Source organism: Pagrus major, chromosome 22, assembly GCF_040436345.1.
Source record: "Pagrus major chromosome 22, Pma_NU_1.0".
NCBI classification, from domain to species: Eukaryota; Metazoa; Chordata; class Actinopteri; order Spariformes; family Sparidae; genus Pagrus; species Pagrus major.
In genome coordinates, this window is record NC_133236.1 from 18,791,124 (window position 1) to 18,814,918 (window position 23,795).

General features: G+C 39.9%; 3 protein-coding genes across 4 annotated transcripts in view; 2 read left to right on the plus strand and 1 right to left on the minus strand.

Annotated features, from left to right (window-relative positions):
* Positions 1 to 13,272, minus strand: part of mthfd1l (methylenetetrahydrofolate dehydrogenase (NADP+ dependent) 1 like) — a 37,537-nt gene extending 24,265 nt beyond the window's left edge. Inside the window, exons 1-18 of one of the 2 annotated variants that reach the window (XM_073492885.1) lie at positions 12,879 to 13,272; positions 12,059 to 12,143; positions 11,854 to 11,904; positions 11,711 to 11,764; positions 10,839 to 10,963; positions 10,076 to 10,176; positions 8,667 to 8,803; positions 7,961 to 8,072; positions 7,688 to 7,755; positions 7,485 to 7,582; positions 7,125 to 7,298; positions 6,716 to 6,852; positions 6,131 to 6,177; positions 5,489 to 5,596; positions 5,043 to 5,117; positions 4,223 to 4,325; positions 2,599 to 2,675; positions 696 to 836 (exon numbers count right to left, since the gene is read on the minus strand). In XM_073492885.1, coding sequence (XP_073348986.1) covers positions 696 to 836; positions 2,599 to 2,675; positions 4,223 to 4,325; positions 5,043 to 5,117; positions 5,489 to 5,596; positions 6,131 to 6,177; positions 6,716 to 6,852; positions 7,125 to 7,298; positions 7,485 to 7,582; positions 7,688 to 7,755; positions 7,961 to 8,072; positions 8,667 to 8,803; positions 10,076 to 10,176; positions 10,839 to 10,963; positions 11,711 to 11,764; positions 11,854 to 11,904; positions 12,059 to 12,143; positions 12,879 to 13,114 — 1,929 coding nt within the window. In that variant the 5' untranslated portion in view covers positions 13,115 to 13,272. The remainder of the gene's footprint in view (positions 1 to 695; positions 837 to 2,598; positions 2,676 to 4,222; positions 4,326 to 5,042; positions 5,118 to 5,488; positions 5,597 to 6,130; positions 6,178 to 6,715; positions 6,853 to 7,124; positions 7,299 to 7,484; positions 7,583 to 7,687; positions 7,756 to 7,960; positions 8,073 to 8,666; positions 8,804 to 10,075; positions 10,177 to 10,838; positions 10,964 to 11,710; positions 11,765 to 11,853; positions 11,905 to 12,058; positions 12,144 to 12,878) is intronic. The other variant, XM_073492886.1, reaches the window with a different exon arrangement.
* Positions 13,273 to 15,501: 2,229 nt separating this feature from the next.
* stx11b.1 (syntaxin 11b, tandem duplicate 1) lies at positions 15,502 to 18,886 on the plus strand. Its single transcript, XM_073493204.1, has 2 exons — positions 15,502 to 15,928; positions 17,059 to 18,886. Exon 2 carries the CDS (start codon positions 17,066 to 17,068, stop codon positions 17,960 to 17,962), a length of 897 nt encoding a protein of 298 aa, XP_073349305.1. The 5' UTR covers positions 15,502 to 15,928; positions 17,059 to 17,065; the 3' UTR covers positions 17,963 to 18,886.
* A 653-nt stretch (positions 18,887 to 19,539) lies between these two features.
* LOC141018281 (syntaxin-11-like) lies at positions 19,540 to 23,138 on the plus strand. The gene is made up of 2 exons (XM_073493212.1): positions 19,540 to 20,013; positions 21,900 to 23,138. The coding sequence occupies exon 2, from the start codon at positions 21,905 to 21,907 to the stop codon at positions 22,805 to 22,807; it is 903 nt and encodes a 300-aa protein (XP_073349313.1). The 5' UTR covers positions 19,540 to 20,013; positions 21,900 to 21,904; the 3' UTR covers positions 22,808 to 23,138.
* Positions 23,139 to 23,795: the final 657 nt, after the last annotated feature.

The following is a 23,795-nucleotide window of genomic DNA, read 5'->3' on the forward strand; positions in this document are numbered from 1 at the left end:
TGTTAAACACAGCTGTTTGGAGGATGCACAGCGATGAGTTCATGCATCCATTTGTGGCTATGAAGATTCATAACTGAAGCAAAAGAAACATTGTTTTAGTGCCATTTATCCAGCTAGGTTAGCCTACATGTAGACTAAAGCTAACTGATTTTGTGCTTGGTATAGTAATTTTGTTGAGAAACTAAATTCATCAACATTCCCTTGTGATATGACTTTGTAGGGAATCCGACTCAGTAACAGGCATTAAAAAGAACTATATACAAATAACCAAATCTTCTCACTGATAATCTTGTTTGCTTTTATAGGTCATATAGAGGCATCAGTATTAAAATGAGACTGTTTCATAACAAATTAAAAACTGTAGTGTGTTTAAATTGCAGTTTTACTAAAAAATGGGATTTAATTGGCTGCTATGGCCAGTCAAATCTCAAAATACTCTTTTCTACCTGGGTGGGAAACATCCACACCAGTATACACAATGCCACAGGGTTTCAGCTCAATACATAAACACATCTAACTTTCCCACTTCTTCAGAGAAAGTCTATTTACTTATCTGAACTAAGGGGTGAAAACTAGAGCTGACCCAATACTTTCAGTGTAGAGATTCTGAGATATAGTGACGAAAGGCCAACTGTGAGATTGTCATGTTTTAAATTCCTGCCCTCTCTGAATGCAAAGACCACACAGTAACACACCAGGTCCTCTGCGGTGACGGGCTCTCCAGAGCGGCTGGTCCCCACCACCATGCGCGCCAGTCTGTTTTTCATGTCCTCCAGGCTGTCTGCCAGAGCCAGGATGGCCATGATCTCGCTGGCCACTGCAATGTCAAACCCAGTCTGGAATGTGAGAAACAGAAAATCATACACAATGTAAACCACAAGGGCAACAATTTGAAGTATTTGTTCAGTGGCCTGCAGCTGGTGGATCTGAAAACATTCATATCCTTTTACTAACCATGAAATAGACAGGCATAAATTCTGTAGTTCCGTGGTTGTTATTGTGTGAAGTGGGATGTTTACATTTTCACACTAAAATAAATTTGACTGCCTTGTAAAGGATAACAGTTTTTGAGAGTGAATGAAATGTCTCATCCCTGAATGCATCTCAAGACCACAGCGTGGGAGGAAAACTGGCAACTTTCCACCGTCGCTGGCAGACAGCAGATTATCTAGGCACGGCAGTCATCAGCTTTATCACATGGGGAAGGGAATAAAAGTTTTGTGAACACGTCCTAGTTTTGGAGTGGTGATTTTGGGAAATAAATTTAACTTCATACATGTTAGAATCATTTTTGATGTTACAGTCTGTATTGATTTACATCAAACTCATAGAAAAAAAAGAGAGAAAACAAGAGAAAATAAGTGACTGAGAGTTATCCACAGGGAAGAATATGGAAAGTAGTCTCTATTCCACTTCACCAAAAAAAAAAAAGGAAAAAAGAAACATAACTTAAACCACATCAATCCACCAAGGAACACATTTCGATTCCCACTCCCAGTGGTAACACCCTGAGGGGCTATAGTGTATCCAGCACTGGAGGAAGGTGGAGGACAGAGGAAAGGAAAGGGAAACAGAATGGATGAACTGATGGCTGTAAATGTAAGCATATGCTGAACTAGCTCATAGGCTGTTCCAGGTGTGTGTTAATGTATGTGTATGTGTGTGTGTGTGTGTGTGTGTGTGTGTGTGAGGATGGGTGGGTCATTTTTCTCCTTCTTTAAACATTTGCTTTCACTTAGGCCTGCTTGCTTCCCATTGAGGCAGAGTGTTTATTTACAGGATTTCATTTAGCTGTCATTACCACAGACATATGGGGGAAATACATCTGGGCTTTATCATGGGCAGAGGGGAGTGTGTGCGTCTGTGAGTGTGCATGGGAACATTTTATACAGTCTCTTTTGACTACTTAAAAACGCAGGCATCTGATGCCAACTTAAAGTCCCCCTCCGGTCAAAAACATGTTATTCTCCTTTTTTCTACAGCTGAATGTTTCAGCTTAGTGTAGAGTGGTGTATCTGCAGAGTTTGACACAGGAAGGCTGTTTTCACATTCTTTGCTGAAAGATGCAAAATCTTTAAAAAAAAGAGGCGGGCCTACGAGCATGATTTGTGACATCACAAATAGTTTAGAAGCTAATCCTGGTCCAATTTTCAGCAAACACAAGTGTCATGTGGAAACCTGAAGCCTCCAGTGCACAAACTCTGAGAAGGTGTCTCCTACTTGCCCAGCAACTTGTGAAATATTTGTATATTCATATTTCTGGAATTTTTAATGAGAGAGAGATGTTGTTTTGTCAGTAAAAACATGCTAGACATACACTAAAGAATTTTTATGTATGACTTAATATGTGTGGAGGAAACCCTGCCATAAAATCACTGTTTGTCATTCTGTGTTAGTGTGTAAGTCAATGAGAAAATATTTGAACTAGAAAAGAACTGGAATGGAACATATTAGGATTAATGGATGCCTCAGTCCCAAACCAATAAATATTCTGGTTATTGTAAAAATACACAAACAGAGCCAGACGGTGAAAATGTTTTCAAAGAATGTCATAAATTTTAGATGAATAAGGATTGTGAAGGTGTGAATGCTGCATACCTCTCGGATCTGTCCTTTTTCTGTGCTTGCCTGTCCAACTGTGATCTTTCTCAAGAAACGGTCATTTGTGTCAAGAACTGAAAAATGAAGACGATGAGAGTTTAATTTCCTGCAAAATTTCTCATAGGATCTACTACTTTGAGCATGAAAACTGGCATTGATGACAGATAAAGTAGTGAATATATACAACTTGATTTGATAACAGACACTTAAAAGATTTATGTCCCCGCAGCCTGCACCTGGCAGGCTGTAAAAATCCATTTCCACACTTGTTAAATATAATCAAATGCACATCCACAGGCTTTCACACAAACAAAACCCAATAAATGACAAGAAGAGAGATTCTTATCTATTATTGTGAGTAGGTGTTAACACACTCAAAGTGCTTATGCTACAAGGGATTCGCCATTTAAAGTTTCTTCACTCAGCACTTTGCCTATGCTGATAATGTGACTAGGAATTGTGGTTATACTTTCATTACAGGCAGGAAATCATGTCTAACATTATCCTTGTGTTAGTTTTGTAATTTAAGAGAATGTGAAAAACACAGTTTGTTTTATGAACACATAGACACACAGTCACACCCACATAACACTAGGTGGTAAATGTGTTTTTAATCTCCAGGGTTCGTCTTTTAAGAATGCCCTCTGGAGCCACTGGAGTAAATACCACATCAGTCATAGCAGCACCCGGCTGGTTGTTCTCACTGACAACTTTAAACCAACACATCCACCACTGAGGTAGCTATTCCACCTCCGACCAGACTTACATTTATTATCCTTGGATTGATGACTGCAACACTTTCACACAAGATGTGGTAATATGAACAAACAGGCCAGAGGGAGCTGCTTAAGACATTTTTCACTGACAACAATACCTACATACTCCAGTGAAGACTAAGTTTAGAAAGTGGAAAATACATCCAGGGATGGACACCTAAGTCATCTTGGGCACCACCTAAGCTAAATGAATGTAAAATCAATGTGGAGGGTATCAAAATTAATTAAATGAAGCTTTCCAGATCCAATAGCTGTAGTTGGTCCCTAGTGGTCTTCTTTAGCAACTCTTTGTGCGTTGTTCATTTATTATCTGCTCTAGCCTTTCCTATTTTTTTCAACAGATATAATGCTTGTCAAAAATGATGTGAATTGGCTTTTTTCCTTGGAGGATGACACCCGAAACCCCTGCCAAATACCCAAGTCTTCCACAGACAAAGAGAAAACACTGCAGGCTAATTCAAGACTGCATGTGACATTGTTTAGTCATGGCACAATAAAAGATTTTAAAGACCATGGGATGTTTGTCTAAACTTCTTTTTAATAATTAGATTTTCGAAGAAATTTCCACAACCAATTAATTCTCCAGAATAAAGTGCAAATATGAAAGAAAACATAAAATATAATGTTTCATGTCATTGTCTCACTCTACTATTAAGAAATGTTTGTACTTGTGTAGTCAAGACAGCCAATGCCATATAACTTCACCATTTATATTTTGCAGACGACGTTTTAAATAACATAAGCTAGCAATTTTGAAACATGAGGATCATCAGTGATATCGTCAGTATTAAAAAATCTGAACCAGATTTAATGTACAGAGTGAGTTGCTATACTTTAATAGTTACCTCTCTGCCAGGTGATCTTGGAAGGGTCAAGGTCAAGACGCACAAAGGTGCTGATTTCCTGGGGTGTGAGAGATGCTGGGTCTGTTTTATTGATCCCTAGACGCTGGGATGAAAAAGAGAGGGAAGAGGATCATTTGTGAGTGTCGCTGGAGAAGTGATACAATTTTTTGGCCTATATTATATTCGTGTCCACATTTTGGTCCCAGCAGCTGCGAGATACAGCAATTCATTAGATATTAAATGATAACCTGACTTTTTCTATGTTTTAAACAAAACAGTATCATACCAGCATTTAAAAACAAATCCAGACTAAATGACTACAGAGCGATCACCTAAGGTCAAGTTCAAAATGTTCACTGGGAAGTGCTCTGTTGAATAAACACACACAACTCTTTATCTCTCACTTTATCCATTAAGACCAATAAATATTTTATAGTCCTTTTAACATCTCATCAAAGACACTTTCATACAACAGTACAGACAATCATTGAGTTGACTTATGTTTTAACTTCTCCAATCTCATCTCCACATCTGCCATATGGATTTTATGTGTTAAGACTTGATATAAAGCATTCTTCATTTACACTACATAAAACTGCATTACTCGTTGACGTATAAACAGATAGGAGCTTCATGAGGTATAAACAAATTTTTAGAGACAAGGACATGGTAGAGGGGAAGAAGGTAATTTTTAAAATAGGCTCACTGATGTCCCCTAGTGGACAAATCATCATTTTTTTAATAGAGCAACGCAGCAATTATTTTGGCCAGTGACTCTTGGTGACACCAGGGATTTTGGCACTGCAGTGTTTAGACTTACACATAGCCTGGAGATTTGGATGGGTGAAAATCTTTTGACTCCATTCACTGAAGGGACCAGTCTACTGAACAGGGCCTGTGAGGTATAAGGCAAAAACAATTACAGTAAATGTATGCACATGAATATAAATAACATTTAATTGCACCTTGGGGGATAATTATGTTTTCTTGAGTAGAATGTATTGCATCAAATACACAACGCACGCTTAAATGTAACTGCCATAAAAAGCATGCTCTTACATAGATTGGTTAATGTCATTTGTCTCTTGAACACATGATATAGGCTTTGGACTGTTGTACTAGAAAAGGAGGTTAACTGTCTGAGGTATGTTTGGTGAACCATAAAGCAGGGCTATAAAACAAATCATAGACAGTTGTCAACCTTAATTTACAATTTTGTAATTAATACCCAGAATACTCATAAAAGTGACATTTTCACAAGGTCACCTTGTCTGATTGCGTTGCCTCGTGGAGCATCCTGGCATCGATGGCTGCTGCCACCAGGTTATTGGCTGCTGTGATGGCATGAATGTCACCAGTCAGATGGAGGTTGAACTGAAGGGCAAGAGGAAGAGCAAACAGAGAAGAGAAGAAAGAGGGGTGTCAGAGAGAGGAAATCAAAGCACCATTACTGTAATGTTGTGGAACACATCATGGATTTGGATGGCCCCAGTGGAAATAAAATCTCCAACAAAGTTATCTTCTCATGAGACTTAGTCTTTAAAAATATTATGGCACATATTCTCTCTGTTTTACATGAGCAATTTGATTTAAAGGGAAAAGGGGACGTTGTGAACTGAGAAAAGGGGATGGCAGAAGGAAATAGCTGAAGAAAAATTGTATTTTGGTATGAGAAAGCCTACGTGTCTGCTGTTCTAAACCCAGTCTGTCTCCTTTCCTCTACCCTCCCTCCATCTCTCCCTGCCTTCAGTTCCTTTAGTCACAGGCAATATTATGCCACAACTCCAGGGGTTGTGTATATGTGCATTTGTGTGTTTTCATGGAAACCAGCGTCACTCTGCATGTTTTATGTCTTTGAAGCCTGCTCTAGTCCTGCTAGGGAGCACTGAGAGTGTCTGTGAGTCTTACCTCCTCCATGGGGATGACCTGGGCATATCCCCCACCTGCAGCTCCCCCTAGACGGAAAGAAGAGGTAACACAGTCAGAGGCAGACAAACAGGACTGGGACACACAAAGGAGGAATGCTGAGTGGTGGACTCTGAGTGAACTACTCCACCCCTACACAAAATGTAGTGGGGTATGAAAAGCTAGTCTCACGCTGACAAAGACAGCTTATCACACAGTTACTTGATACATTCCTAACTGCTGGTTTGGGCGCCGGTCTCTGGCCACGTCCACATCCCACTCAATGTTTTCAATTGGGAGAAAAAAAATCACTCCAAAATAACATCTACCATTTGAAACAGTTGGACATCTTCTCCAGTACGAAAACAAATCTCCTTAAAGAATGTCATTATTCATTGTTATAGTTTTCTGAACTGAAAAGTTTGAGAGAAAACAGAATTCTGGAATGATTATCTTCAGAATAAGAAATGACTGTATTGTTTTACCATGTATTCAAAAAAACAGAGAGCACAGAGAGGTGAAAGCATACTTTGCAGAGAGGATATGCTATGCACAATCAATACAAGGACCTAAATATTTATTGCAGACCTTTAACCCCAAAGGTGGGTCCCTGGGAAGGCTGTCGGAGACAGGCAAAGGAGTTGAGCTTAAGGTGGGCAGACAGGGCCTGAACCAGGCCAATGGTCACTGTGCTTTTACCTTCGCCCAGTGGGGTTGGTGTTATTCTAGACAAAGATGAAGAAAATACAGATTTTTTCTTTAATGTCGTATTTTTTCCTTGGATTTCCATTAATCTAAGTGTATGTCATAATCACATTGCCTCTGCAACCAAACAATTGATACATAAGCTGCAAACCATTGTTTGAAAAGAAATTAGACTCTGTGCCTTGAGGTAATATCACTGACTTTTCTATGTCACTAGTTAAAGCAGGAGGAGGATCTAAGGGAATATGATAATCAAGAAAAAGGTCTCAGTCAATCAGTAGGTCACACTCACCCAGCAACCAGCACATATTTCCCATCAGGCTGTGTGTGGAGGCGGTCTAACAAGGAGAGTCGGACCTTAGCTTTGCTCCTGCCGTAGGCTTCAAGCTCTTCTGGCAGCAAACCAATCTCCTCCGCCAGCTGGTCCACTGGCTTGGGTGTCTGGGCTCTGGAAATCTCTATGTCACTGGCAAACAAAGAAACATTTTCAAGCATCAAAAATGTGAAATTGTCTGTTAAAGAAATTTTAAACCACCATCAACCTTATTCATATAACATTCAAAAGTGACACAGGTGCAACTTAAAGAACTGTATCACATGAGGTCCAGGCAGGTGTAGTTCTAAACAGTCCCTCAGAGATTGTGGTCTATACCTTGGTACGGGGGTCAGGGGCTGCAGTTTGAGGCTGCGCAGCTGCCAGGGTCGGTACTGCTGCTCCTGGAGCCACCGTCTGCAACTACGTACCACATTCTAATAGACAAAAAGGAGAGACAGAGAGAACAAGGTAAAGAACAAAATAGCCAGAATATAGTAAGCTAATGGGGCAAGAACAGAGATAGAGACAAAAAGATGCACCTGCGTTCTGTAGGCTGCTGTGAGGTATCCGAATCCAGACTTCGAGGACATCTCAATGGCAGTTTCATCTAAAACAAAACACACCAGGATTAATGCTCATGTTGTGTAAAGAAAATGCACCATTAGTCAGTCTTTGGTAACTCGCTCTTTCGTTGGCTATAATCTCACTGAATGTAATGTTATGTGTCTCAGGTTAAGTGTCATTTCTTTTCTAATATAGCTCAAGTGTGTGCAGAAGGATTGTGATGACTATCACAATATATTCCACTATACCTGTCTCCAGGGTGGTCTCACAGCGGATGACAGCAGCTCCTGGTCTAACCCAAGTGGGTGGGACATCCATATTCCCTGCTCCCAACAGGACCACAGCATCAGCCTGCATCACCTAGGAATTGACAAGAAATTGAAGAAGAATTTTAAAAAAGAGGAAAGTATAGGAAAAGTAAACGTAAAAAAGCAAAAAAGGTGAGGAGGATCAAAAAGTATCAAGGATGCAAATGATATGTGTGTAATGCCTTGTATGTGAATGACCGACAGGCAAATGAACCCAAAAATGGGACTGATCAGGAAAAAATATTTGGCTTCGATTAGCAAAACTGCTGAAGTTAGCTATGTTACAGCTGTTCACATTTCTTGACATTTCATTTGAAAAGCAGAGACTGACTCCATGTGGTCAGCCACTAAAACTGCACATACTATAACAGGTGCAACTGAGTAGTGACAACAGATGGTACAGTATAGAGAGCATAAGAAGAGGGTAAAGACTGTTGCAAATAATGGCTTTAGTAAAGTATTTACAACAATTATTACTCAAAATGATAAAAGAACACGCTCAGCTACAAACACAAAAAAGGTACACAAACTACAAACTTTTTACAGCCATCTTTCGAGGCTACAAGGGTTGATGTTATAAAACTTGCATTACTAGAAAATATATATATATTATTATATTATAGTATAACTGAAAAATCATACACACCTGTGTCTGTAAACTCTTGGACCGCCAATGACTCTTAAGAGCTACCATTCCACTTCTTTCAATTAGGCACTGCAGGGCCACACCAAGTGGTCCTTCTTCTCCAACCAACAGCACACTTTTCCCTTCCAAAGGAGCATCTATAAAACGTTTAAATGCAGCCATTAGGACATTCTTCATTCATGAAATGCCTTATGTGCATGAGCAACCTGCTATTGTGGTCTACATTTCAGTTACAGTCGAGTCAATTAATTCCAGTGTTTATGATCTATAATAAAATGCTGACAGTCTGAAAAAGGCTTTGCACACTAATTGAAGTGTAGGTGTTTAAAATAGCTTTACGCAACACTATGGTCATAATTGCAAATAAGATATGCTGATATGTTGTACATGGTCAAATCTAATGCACATAAACTTTATAATTTGAAATGTACCTCCACATACTACAACAAATGGACATAATATCATCACTTTCAAGACATCATGAGTGTTGAAAAACTGTCCCACATGTTGAGTCTCTACTAGTTGTAACACTAACACTCAGAATATCTGTGACCCTATGTACACCCAAAACTTTGACCCCTACCTCTGAACCCTAGGGTGTGTCTCAAATGGCCCTGTGTTCAGGACTTATCCTGCTGAGTCAGCGTTTTTCTTGTGTGTCCCAGTGCTAAAATCTTTTTGGAGCACAGGGGTTTCAGATGCCCCAAACAGTAGAAATCTTGGCTTAAAGTTCAAGATTGCATCATGATCATAAATTTTACTTTTCTCCATTAAAAAAATACTCTTCACACATAAACTTTGTCCTAATTCTTTATGATATACTCATTTTGATAAAGCTTTAAGATCACGGTGTGTTTATACTGAAAAAAAAAGTATAAAATTTAAGGGATTTTTCTTTACATTCATTAACAACATAGTACAGCATTATGCTTGTATGAAGCAGTAAATTGTATTCATTTCTTGAAAACTAACTGCAAAGAAGTTAGAAGAAGACACATTCAGGTATTAAAATATTTTTAAACTACTAATTTTTCTAGCGTAAATGCACTAACCACTCATACTATGCATTTGGTACACAGGGACAGTGTCACAGCTGGTTAAACATAGATGCATCTAATACAATTAGTAACAAGTAGGATCTGGGTTACCATAATTATCCTGACTATCAGCGCTTGCTACTACTGTACCTTACCATAATCAAACTCACACATTAATTTCATCTGCTACACCTGTGTTGTTCAAGTTGTGACGTCTCAGAAAAGATTTCCCCCAGAGGTGAAGGTAGAGCTATATATATAGAAGTTTTAAAATAGTTCACTTTTCATGAGTTAGGTCATTATCATGAGTCACCGTTCAGTATAATATGCAACTACTAAACACGAGACTGATTTCCATTCTCTAAAACTCACCATGTTTCTCCAAGAGATCCAGGACAGCGCTGGCGGCGGGCGGCACAAAGCCTTTGCTCAGGTCTCCTCGTACCAGACGGCCCATATTCAGATCTGATATCCTATAACAAGACAAAAACAGATAATTTTTTTGACATATATTCAGTATATAATATATAAATAATGTATAAATTATTCTCCCTGGAAGCAAGTCACATTTTAACGGCCACGGCATTAAGGTTATTTTGTAAAAATGAACAAATAGTAACTTGTTGCAAGAAAATTAAAAGAACTGTACACCTCAGTTTTTCAGTTATTTTTGATTAATCTGCCTTAGATTATTTGTCCTTGGCTGACCCATTCCCTTCCATTTGTGATAATTATGAAGGGTGCCTTGCTAATTTTCTCATTCTCTTGTTTAGTGAAAGCACACACTCTACATTTAGGCTGTTTTAATTCTGCGCAGCCCTTTCTGATTTGGGCCAATTTGATATACCATGTGAGTAAATGCATTTATCTCTGTTAGGAAAAAGAAACGACTGATGCCTGGCTGACTGCTACTGCACAGAAATAACTATTGAACTACTCACTACTGACACATAAAACAACATCTAGAATTTTTAAGGGGCATACATATCAATCAAGAGAGGCAACCTAATGTAAATTAGCACAGTTCAAGAACTTGAAAGAGATTCACTAATTAATGTTATGATTCTCTGTGTAAAAGTCGAAAATTGTGCTGTTTTAAAAGTAATAATACTAGTTAGCTAGTGCAGGGTTTTACCCGTTTACATCCTTCTCAGGTTTGAGTGTGTTCAGCACTCGACTGCTGAGGAAAGCAGGAGGGAGGTGGAGGTAGACTCCGTGCACCCTGGGGTCTTCATTCAGCTTCAACAGCTCCTCTACAATCTACACACAAACAAAAAGACAAAAAAATATATAACATGCTAAACTTTTACCATCAGGCATTCTGGTATAAGTTCTGTCTGAATATGGTCTACAGAAACTCCAGCCTTTACACCTGTAAGGGTACAGTTTGAGGCAAAAGTACCGCTTAAGAACAAGGGAAAGACTGAAACAGCAAATGCATGATCAAATTTAACGTGTCAGGTTTAGTGACTGAGCATAAAAAATGATAGTCAGCCATGAGGAAAGAGAGGGTGGGAGAGGAAAGGGAATATGTGTGAAAGTAGAGCAGTGGATCAGTAGATCAGTAGAGTCCTTTAGGTCAGGAATTGTGATGTAAATCATCCACTGTCAGCTGAATTGCCTGAGCTATTCCTAGGGTTTCCTACTTTCTATTTGGCTCAAGAGTCGATTTCCATCTGGGCAAAGAGAGCCACAGCTGAGAAGCTGCTTCCTAGTTCCAGTTACATAATGCTGGAAACTACAATAAAGTGAAAAAAGGAACATAAGGAGTGACTGAATAAATTAAGAATTCAACAGTCATGCAAAAGTGGATATATGATGACTTACAGTTAAGTATGTTTTAATGCCAGAAAAGCTTACGTGAGTCACTGATTACCTTGAGATTACACAACCGCTAGGATCAAAATGCTGCACAGACAAGCCAGGGGAATAGTATCTCATGCACTGACTTGCCAGATAATGAGAGGGTAGGAGCTGAGGGAAATTAAACAAATGTGTTTCACTTACTTCATCTTCACTGCACTCTTTCGCCAGACAAATCTGAGTGATGTTTAAGCCAATCTGTGGACATACAGACGAGGGAGTGTGAACTGTTTGAAAGGGCAAAATGGGCAATATTCTCATAGAGGAACGGTGAGAGAGAAATTTACCCTTCCTGCCATTTTCTTATTGATCTCCAATAAGCTGTCGTCTTCGCCCGCCTTTGAAATAAACACAAACAGATATGATAACACTGGAATCTCCAATGGCTTCAGTAAAAAAAGACAAGCCATAAGTCAAAGGTAAATTAAGGCAAAGCAGGTCAAAACACAACTCTGTCACAGTAAGTTGTAGAACTGTTTTTGCTTGCGATACCTGTATAATGGCTAACAACGGTTGTATTGCTGGATTTCTTCTCTGCAGAGCCACCATTGCCTCCTTGGCGCTCTGGACAATTTCCCTGCGAGAGAAAATAAACTGGTTAGCATTTTCCATGTATCCATTTGGGGATCCATACAGACTTTTAAAATAAATTTAAGTCAAACATATACATTAGGCCCCAATTCTGTAATATTTTTGGAAAGATACCTCCATCAGAAAAGTGGATGAGAGTTAGACATGTTTATTCAGTGTTTGTGGGACAGGGTTTCCACTATATCAATATATCTAGAGCGCTTTTCGGCTATATTTGCCGCAATGAATGGTATACAAATTTTGAGGTTGCACCCACTGGCCACCTTGCTGTACACGTGACAATGGATAGGCGTGGCTAATGTGATAATGTATATAGTTAACACACTGACCTATATTTTGTCCAAAATGTAAACAGTGCGACATCAAGTCCTCCTCTAGCGATCTCGGATCATTCTATTACTATACTTTATTCCGCATGACGGTCCATAGTAGTAAAAAACATACGCGCGAATTCATGTTAATTCAGCACCGTGTGTTTGGCAACAACAGAGAGAAGTTACATCAGCTGGTTGAGATCCCTCTGTTCAATCGTGCTGCACGTGCATAACTGGCTGCTGGCCAACGGCAGAAACGCGCCGGTGAGACAGGAAGTACCGACCACCGTTTATAATGTTAGCAAACAAGCTAACACTCGACCGTATCTTATTTTAAAATAGAAAACAATACAAAGACAACAATACCTCTGTGATGTGTGACCACATATGCCTTTTTTTTTTCTTACCTCAAAGAACTGTCGCATTCAAACCGCTCATCCTTCTGGGACTGTTTCCCAAAGTTGACGGCTATTTTCGTGCTGGCACCGCCGCTGGAAGTAGCGCTCGCCGTCCGGAGAATCAGCCGGCTGTTGGCAAGACCAACCGGTGGGCATCTCCGCGACAACACGCTGACTCTGCTTCCTGGACCGGCTGGATGAATCCGAAGGCTCCCACAAGCACTACGAACTAAAGACAACTTCATGGCCGTTTCTTTTAGTTTTCTAATCGTGACTTATGTGTTTTTCCTCTTCGTGTTTCTCTAGCGACGGTAAGCGAGGGACTCAACCTCCGGGAGGAACATAAAGAAAGTTGAGGTGGCGACAGGGTCGTGATGGAGCTACGCTGTCTTCAGGGGCAGTCGGAAATTTGAATATTCAGAGTTCGGGACAACCCTGAAATGTGATAGAAGTTAGGCCTATCCCACAGAGAAAGATTTATGATAACACAAGCTGAATCACATTTTGGAGCGCGGAAAACATGGCTCGTTAGGCAATATTTTGATAGCCTAGTGTCATAATTCAAATAGGAGATACAGAATGTACTGTGTATCTCTCTTCCCTTTTCTGGCGTTCCTACGTAATGTCGACAGCTTGCTTAACAAAAGACCACAAAAATATAAAGCCAGTATTCTGGCACAGTGTCTACGTGTTTCTTTGTTATGAACCAGCGACACTGGAATACTTTCGTCGACTTGAATATGAATATAGTAAATCCGAGGTACACTTGAAAGCAACAGCCTCAGAAGAGTGGATGCGCCTTCACAGGCTGTATTGACAGAAAGAGGGGAGGAGATCAGTTCAGGCCACGTGGGTTAACACAATATGATCTAAACATCCATTTAGGACAATGAATACATTGATAAAGATTAGGCTTTGACCTGTAGACATGTGGTACATAACACAGAAATAACATTTATAGATTTAATTTTGTCTCAGCTCACCATGGAACTGTCTCAACCTCAATGTCTCAATGTATGAATGAACTCTTTGGAAACACTGCAGCTGATACCCCATTATGTTCAGGAAGGTAATGAAGTCTCATAAGTGGTCATTAATCTGTTAATAAATCAGTCATACTGGAATCAATAGAATGTGGTGGAGCAGGCATTCAAGATTCAAAGGGAGAGAAGGGGCTGGAGGTCTGAGTTGGACGGTCCCAGTCTAGATCACATGAGACTCAGATGTCCCTCAGCATCAGCTCTGATAATGATTTGACCTGCTTAAAGAAATGCTGCATGCAAATGAGTGGTTCAACAAACTTTAAATCATTTAAACGATCATTTTTTAAAGAATATTTTTCTAACATGATTTGTGCAACTGATGTTTTGCCCAGTCTTTTGCACGTTTGCAGTCTTTACACAAAGGTTTGTTCAATGCAAATGTTTTTACTAAAGAATTGCTATATTTTTTCATGAAAAGAAAACAGTACTTAATCATTAATATCGATTTTGTTGGAGACAAAAGGTGCCAATACACAACATTCCTGCCAAGATCCAAGTAGGCTAGCCCAATGATAGTGATGGAATGTAACTCAATTCATTTACTGAAGTACTGTGCTTAAAGCTGCATTATGAAAGATTTGTCCATCTCTAGAATTCATACTCAAAATAACAACAGGGGGCAGCATACCACCAGAGTAACAGCTAACTGCTGCTAACTGTAGCTGCTCTTAGCTAGTTAGCTCAGAGGGAGCTCGAGGTGGTACTTCAAGAAAGGACAGACTGGGGCTAACTGGTTAGCATGCTAACTTCAGTAGATATCTTTGCAACACAATACATAGACGTTTTGACATAACATCAAACTATATATTTTAGATAATCTTTGAATGCACCTTTATGTACAAATTTGAAATACTTGTTTACTTCAGTGTTTCCATTTTCTGCTACTTTATACTCTCATTCCTCTCCATTTTAGAGCGGATATTGTACTTTTTACTCCGCTACATTTGTTTGATAACTTTTGTTACTAGTTGCTTTGTAGATGACGTAGATTGTATTAGTAGTAAAAACTTTTTGCTCAAGGTATTTTTATTGGTTTATCTGTTGGTTTCTGCTCCAACAGAGCCTCATGCCTATAATAATATTATTGTACCATAAGTACTCAAACAGAATCGATTTCATAAATCATTACATGTACATATAAATGAATTCAATATGACAGAAATCGTAGGTGAGATGTAAAAGAAGAAAAAAAAATAAAAAGAAACATTTTTTTTTAAAATAGAATACTTTTGATACATTTAATATCCGAAAACTTCAAGATCTTTAATTAAGTACTATTTGTCTTGGTGAATTTCACATTTACTCAAGCATGACTTTGGGGTGCTTTTTACAACACTGCCCAATGATCCATATCTGTGCCACCCTAAACCACTTTTCGGATGAAAAATACTAATTGAGGCTAATATCTTATTGTGTCATCTAATAAAACACATATGTTACCTACAGTACATGAGGCTGATAAAACCTCATTGGTCTGTCTGTCCCTCTCTCTCTCTCTCTCTCTCTTCACACGCACACACATGCAAGTCAGTCATTTGGGCGTGGCTGGGAAAATCCTCAACGTCAATTCACCTGAAAATGGGCTCGATTCTACCGGTGCCAGGTCTGTCAGGTATCACTGACATCCAAACTCACAAATAAACCCTTCCTCGGAGCTTCCATGTACATTTTCTAACAGTTATTCTACCCTACGAGTTCAAATTGGCTCTCACTTTGCCTACACACGCCAGTTGCTCTCACCTCGTCCTATCCAATTGACGCTCCTCAGACGCAGCGTGACTGCAAAGCCCAAACCGACCTGGCTTCATTCCTCAGGTCACATCATCAGCTTCAGTCCTGTGGCGTGGCGCAATCCAGCTCCCTAACAAACCTACAGTTGAATACCAGTTTGGGCTCTAAAGATAGCTGCGTTACGCATGTAGGGCCCTTTGTTTCTGCTCGCAGCCAGGCGCTGTGGCACCACGGCCACCTGACAGAGCATAAAGTTTGATGTCTGAGGAGATCGGAGGAAAACAGGTAAGGAGCTTTTCTTTCCATCTCACAGTGCTGCATGAAACTGAGAAACTTTACTCCAGCAAGTGGCTGATAGTGTAGCAATTGATTAACCCGGTTTGTGTTGGGGGTTCTGTCAATAAAATGTGAGATTTATGTGGTGATAGCTTCTTAGCAGGGTGTATAAAATGATTTTTTGTGGTTTGTATACACAATCAGTTAGGTATATTTATGAAAAACATTTGTGATTTCTTCTAAAGATATCATCACAATAAATACACACATGTTTTATTGTTAACCATTGGAACCATACATGTACCTTATAAATTAACCACAACATGCTTGTAAGTAGGCCTAGTCTGCTACCGTTTATTTTGAAAATATTCTAACCATGTGGCTGAGCAGTTGCAGGTCATTGAATGTTTTTCAGGTGTATTAAATATTGCAATAGTCTCGAGTAATTTTCAACCTGAGGACCAGGAGCACTTGAGTAAACAATAATATTGGTATTCATAAAATTCGATATATTACCCTATAGATGTCAAGTTAAAAATAATTTTTTAAGGCCGGCCTGTTCTCTTCACACATAAACACAGCTATTCCTAGCAGAAAAACAACAACAACATCAGCTATGAGTTCCTGAAGTTTAGAAACTTTTCAAATGCCTTCTGCTCTCTGTCATCAACCTCCCTTATATCATAGTGGAAATGTTTTATTTTCGAGTATTGCTCAGACGCAAGATCCAAGATATTCCTGTATCTGATCACAGTTTTTGTCGAATCAGATGCTTCAATAAGATTAAAAGTCAAAGTGAATGTCTGGACTGAGACATCAGACAGATCACAAGTTATAAGAACTAGTTTGGTGAGGAGCAACACCTTCTACTATTCTTTGGAGAACCTGTTAGGCCGGTGCTGGGTGGGTTAGAGCTGAAGGAAGAAGCAAAGGTCTTTTAAACTGGCATGGCAGCTTAAATGAGCCACTGGGTGTGTTTGAATGTGTGGCCCTTTTTACATTTTGTTTTTATCAAGATCTATGGTGAGAAAAGTTAAATTCCATGTGATGTCAATGGTTTTGTTGCTGGCTGTTTCCGATCACAGAGAGGAAAGATAACCAGACAGAAAAACAATCTGTAACTTTTTCATGTTTTCCAGCCCAAACATGAGGGACAGACTGAGCAACCTGCAGGAGATGTCCAGCAGCCAAGTGGAGCCGATGGAGGATGCAGAGTCCACTCACTCTGACACCTTCAGCAACGTCGACCTGGAGGACGAGTTGCCCCACGAAGCGGCAGTGTTCGACAACAGCCCTGCTCTGGTGGAGGTCTTCTCCCAGTCGCAAGATATCCACCGAGAGGTCCAGCTCATCCGCCTAGAGGTTAAAAGGCTTCGTGAGCAGAACTCTCGCATGTTTCATGGCGTCACCACCATGAGCACCATCAAAAGGGACTCCAACGCCATTGGTGCTGATATAAAGTCCCGGGCTGAGGGTGTGCTAGGTCGTCTGCATGAAATGGAAGGTACAGCCCACAAGCTAGAAGAAGAACATGGCTCAAATTCTGCCGTCACACGTATCGCCAGAACCCAGTACGCTTGTCTCAGTAATGGTTTCCGCGATGCCATGTTTGACTATAATGAGGCTGAGATGAGCCATCGGGACAACTGTAAAGTCCAGATCCAGAAACATATGGAGATAGTCGGACGTGGGGTGACAGGAGAGGAGGTGGAGGAGATGATCGAGAAGGGTCAGTGGAACATCTTTACTGACAACATTGTGGCTGAGGGTAAAACAGCCCGATCAGCTCTGTCCCAGATCGAGAAGCGTCACCAAGAGCTGGTGGACCTGGAGAGCCGTATCAAAGGCATCCATGAGATTTTCCTGGACATTGCTCTGCTGGTGGAGGAGCAGGGCCCGATGATTACCTCCATCCAAACCAACGTTCAGAAAACTGATGAAAACCTACAGGTAGTCCTCATCAAACTCGGCAAGGCCAAACGTCATGTCAGCAACAACCCTTTTAGAAAGATGTTTTGCAGCTGTTTCCCATGTGTCGATTAATGACTGTTGAATACAGGAATAGGCAGAAAGGTGCCAAAATATGTCACGTTCTTTCGAGACAAAGATAAGTTTAGTTTAAAGCTATTGTGTCAAGATTGAGAAACAAAAATGCTCTGGTAAAATATTTAAAAATTGTATTCAAGCAATCGATTGATGTCTGTAATATTTGCATGAAAGGTTTGAGACAGGTATCTCAAACCAGAATGAATCCCCTCATGACCGAGGTGTGATGCAGACCTGAAACATAATATAGTATTTCAAAATATTTTCTTGTCTTTATAGCCTGCTGACTTTTCACATGGGAGGGATTGATCAAAAACCAAAATGTGATGACTGTCATTTTCTTACAATTGCAGGCATGCTATGTGACAAAATCGTTCTTGAGAGATAGATAAGAAGAATTGAACCCTCCAGAAATGTTATTATATGCAAGTTCAATCAAACAGTTCTTACCTATTTTTTTTCCAAGTGTCCAACCCAAGTCTTTCAAGTCAAATAATTTATTACTATATGTCAATATACTGGTAAAATAAAAAAATTAAAAAAGGATGTCTGAGATGTACAGCTGAAAGAAAATGTTTTAGAAATTGATCAGTTGTTCTGCATTGTATACATTGTGAAATTATTGGATTAATACCTACCATTCTGTGTCCATGTTGCACAACACTTTTATTATCCTACATTATTTTCTTACATCTACCATCTCTTCTGACGACACCAGTAACTGAGAGGTACCAGCAGTTTTAATAGGATTCATTGCCAGTCTCAATGTTATGCTGGAATCACACATTTAATATGTTGTGATGTATGCTAATCTGTTACTTTTAACTGTGATTTTACGACTCAAATGTATAATACCTTTATATTGTCTCCCTTTCTCCTGTGGTGTCGCTTGTATTACATAAAGACTTATATTAAAAATTAGCATGAGTCTCGATTTGTTCTTGTTTGAACATGACATTTATATCAAAAGACCTGTCGAGATTCAGTGTCCAGTATACATTAAAACATGTTATAAATTAACAAGCTTTGCTAAAAGCTTTGGGTGAGTAAGTGCTACACAATGAAAGGGTAACTCCACAAATTCTACTCATTAAAGTGTGTTTACAGTAGCGAGTACTACTCCATATGTGAAAAGTGCTATGAAGCCTTTTGTGGCTCCAGTGGAAGTTGCATGTAATCTGATAAATTGCCTCCAGTGATGTCAATGTGGTTTAGCTGCATTGTGGGTAAGCTGCATTGTGGGTAATGTAGGCACCAGCTTTTGAAAAGGAAAGTCTGCTGGTCTGGCCATTTCACCCCTGTAACACTGTTAGACTCATTATGGAGAGTTTAAAACCAAATGATCAAAATTCATACAGCTAAAGCAGAGATATCATATTTTGTTCCACGCATTCAAAATGTGGAAAATGGTTGGAGTTACCCATTAATAAATGTACTACCTGGCATGTATCACTTACTCCTGTCCAACCCTGGGCCTCCTGGATCATCCAGCGCCCCACCCCAATGGCACCCCAGCCAAACACACACAGGTGGCATCACTTGATTTGATTTCACTTTATTGTCAGAATCTTCCTCTGAAATGTGTCTTGCGTCCCAAGACTTAGTTTCACATAAACAGCAGAATACAACATTTAACCAAACATCACAAAAAAAACTCTAACCAAACAACAAAAGCAACATTCATAAGGCAGCTTGTACTACGTTAGACCAGTGGTTCATTTTAAAATCCACTTTCCTTTATAGATTTCTCACAGACTCTTGTCCTGGAAGCATTATTTCACAGGAATGTTGTCGTTCTTCCAGTGAAAAGAGGCTGAACCAGAAAATGCATCTCTATTCAAGGAAGTATTGTGTGTTGCAGTGGGAAGGCCCACGTGCGTCACCTGGAAAGGGGTGGCAGTCACCCACTGAACACACAGCAGACAGACCACTTCCTTCATCACAATATAAAGATGCGTTTCCCAAGCGTCCTCGACCAAATAAATCAGATTGAGACACTTTGAAAGGATTTACTTGCTTTCCGATTTTGTGGGAGCCAGTCACAAGAGGTAAGACACTTTGAAATGATTGAGTTTAATGATATATTTTCTTAGATAATATGTGAAGCAGAGGCAAGTGGATAATTGATGGGAGTTAATTAGTGCTGAACCGCCCCAGCAGCTTGGAAAGGCTGATGTTCCTATCTCAATGGCTGCCATTAAAAGACATTTAGTTGTTTTTATTAGACATTGTGACTGCTCTTAAAATAGCTTTTTACTGATATGCTATGAGGAAATTGATTTTCTGTCTCCATACCGTATGAAATAATCAGTAGCAGGGACTTAGGCGAGAGCCACAGTCTTAAAAGTTTTAATGAATTTACTTAGAGCTACTTAGATAACATATTGTACAACACTATCTTCGGCCATAACCCCACTTTTAAAGGAAAAGTCTGTTTTCTTAAACAAGGAAACATCTTCCTTGTTCCTGGTTTAAACACATTCCAACAAGCTTTGAACTGTGACTGCTGTCATTGTTGTTCAAGACAGAAATAACACCTGCTGTAGAGAAAATGTCAGTCATTGTGCGTATCAGTTGTTATATAAAACTGACATTTTAGCCTTGAATGGGTGGTGTAACTTTTCTTGGTAAATTAACTTTGATCCTTTGGACACACTGTCACCAGGATACACAGTGTTTAATGTCACGTTTTTCTATGAGGGGGTTATACTATATTGAGGGTACCTGCAACACAGGAACGTTAAATTATAAATTTTACGTATTTGATCGCAATGAAACTGAGTTCATTAGACCAAAAGCTAGACATGGGCTGAGGTCAAACAATTTTTTTGCTTAGGGAGTTTCCTAACTAACTGAATTAATCTGGAACTATCAGTGACAACCATGATTAAGAGCTGGTCAAAAGGTGCTTCAGTGCTTCCTTCCTTATCTCCTTTAGCATAGGGTGCATTGGACCATCCTTAATGAAAGGAAAGGAGATGATGCCTTCCCACAAGTCCTTGCAGCGCTGGTATACTGCTGCGTTACAGTCAAAGTCAAAGGTCGGAATTTCCTAGATTAAATTTTCCACCTTCCGACCTACAAGTATACCAGGAGCTGTGATAAACTGATGTTTCTTAAGCAAGAAGTGCAGTATATAAACAAAATAGAGGAGGAAAAAATGACACATGAACTAACAGACGGCATTATACATTTTATTTTACAACACTTTTATACTTGAAAACATATCTAAATATTCTATTCACTAGCCTATATTAGATATTGTAGTCTACAAATGCTTCCCCATGGGTGTTGCCACTGTCATGACGTCAGACAACAGCTTCTTCATGAAGTAGGGGTAGATGGATTTGCCCCGAGTCTACAATTAGGAGCTCCAGCTTTGAGTTTCATTCTTATGTATTTTTTCTAGAAGGAGCCAGGAATTTCAAGCCTCTAGTTGTCTGGAATGCAGCCTTTCTTGGTTGTCTTTTCCTCAATACTTACCCAGTCTGCTCTGATTGGTCAGCTCACACATGCCTGAGCCAGCACTGCTTACTGTGTCTCTGGTCAGCTCTGCCATGTTTTCAGCTTCCGGTTAGCTTCAGTTCTAACCTGATTATAGGTATAAATAATGCAAATGTGTGACATGGTGATGTAGTGTGATGTCAAGAAGTCACAGAATTACAGGCAGGTCTACTGAGGAGGCACTTTAGGCACTTCAGGAGCAGGGTTTTCTGTGGGACAAAGGAGCTCCCATTGGTGTTTGGGGTTTTGACATTTTAAGACCTTTTACATGCACAAGAATACATAGCACAATGAAGGAAAGGGGAAAAAAACGCAAAAATAGAATAGGTCCCCTTTGAGGATAAGACCTAAGATGAAACTTTTTTTTACATTTATTGCAGCTTAGATATGAGCGCATTAATCAACTTCTTGTTTTACTCTGGTCTCTCAGGCAGAATGAGGGACATGCTGGAGAGGCTCCAGACCATCAGTGAGGAGGATGACGACTATGAGCCAGACTTTTACAGCTCTGAATATGATGTAGACAAGGGGACTCTGTCTCAACAGGCAGTGGTGTTTGAGAACTCTTCAACGATTGAAAACATCCTGGAGGAGGCCCACTCCATACGCAAGGAGATCTCCTTGCTCCACTTAGAGGTGGAGCGTCTGAGCACCCATAACGAACGCTTTGGCACCTCTGTGCGGCGCCTCACTCTGCTCAAAAAGGATTCTGACTCCATCGCCAGAGGGATCCAGAACCGTGGGGAGGGCCTGTATGCCCGCCTTCAGGCCCTGGGTAAAGAGAGCAGCCAGCTGGAGGAGAAAGAAGGTCCCAACTCTGCTGTTAGTCGCATAGCCCGAGTTCAGCATGACACACTGACCCGTGCCTTCCACGCTGCCATGAGTGACTACAATAAGGCAGAGGAGATGCAGAGGAGTACATGTCGGGGGAGGATCCAGAGGCAGGCTTCAATAATGGGGACTGAAATCACTGATGATCAGCTGGATACGATGGTGCACAAAGGTGGTGAGGGATGGTCCGAGCTGTCCCAGACCCTGCAGATGCAAGGCGGATGCTCGTCTCGCTGGGCGATGTGTGAGATCAAAGGCAGACACAAGGAGCTGGTGGAGCTGGAGGCCCGGCTGAAGGAGGTGCACGAACTGTTCCTGCAGATGGCCGTGCTGGTGGAGGAGCAGGGATCCACGCTCAATAACATTGAGGCTAATGTGCGTACCACTGAAGAATATACTGAAAAGATCAACGTTCACATCAAGAAGGCATTACAATACAAGAAGAAAAATCCTTTTCTACAGTGTTGCCCCTGTTTCAGCTGTTGGAGACGCAACCAAACTTTTTAGGGCTTATTTGGACTTTTTATGGATGACTGAAAACTGAAATAAACCTTTACATGTGTAAAAAGTAATGGACAGCTGAAAAGCTTTTAATGCAATGTGCTTATTTAATGATAAATCTAAGCTTTACAGGCCCCCTTATGATTTACCAGCTGTCTAAAATTTGATTTCCAGGAAAATAACTGATCCTTCTTTTTGGATCTAAAAATTAATCCAATAATGGTTGTGTGTATTTTATTCTAAAAATGTTTAAATTGAAGGTGAATCAATTAAGCAGTACAATAACATGCAAAATAAAGGCTGTTTTAGTAAATTAAAAAAGGTTTGCTTTCTTCAGCAGAACATCAACATAGTGCATTGAATCATGGGGATAAGTACACATTTATAAATGTGGAACAATTGTAGTCATAAGAATGAAGGTGGGAGAGCTGATAAATTGCAGTTAGTTGTGACAGATGAGACAACTTTGTAAAAGTAGAGTAAATTATCACTGATCGTCATTATTTCACTATGTATGGGGTTGTAAGTTTGATTTAAAATGCTATGTTGATGTGGATGGTGATGGAGGACAGAAACCAGAGGTTGAGTGTAAATTGAGTGTACATTTTTAAAAGCCTACACAGCCAACCAATGAATGGGGAAAAGAATAATCAGGTGGCTCTTCTAGATCCTTCTATGAGTCAGACAAGCTGTTGGAATGTATGAATGGAGAAGAGATATGTCATATGATCCTGTGAGGTTATCCAAGATATCTTCTGACTGTAAATGAATGAGCTGTTTAGCTAAATGGCAGACTACCGGACTGTTGGGTCCCAGTGGGAGCCATAAATGCTAACAAATGTTGTGATGAGTTTAGGGGTGTTTAAGTCCAGTAGTTTGTGTAGCTTATGCTGGTTTTCAAAAAATGACCAACCAAAAAAAACACTGTCTGTAGCACCACCAAATTAAATCTGCTTGGAGGCTTGGGGTAAAATGATCTATATTCGCCTCCTGT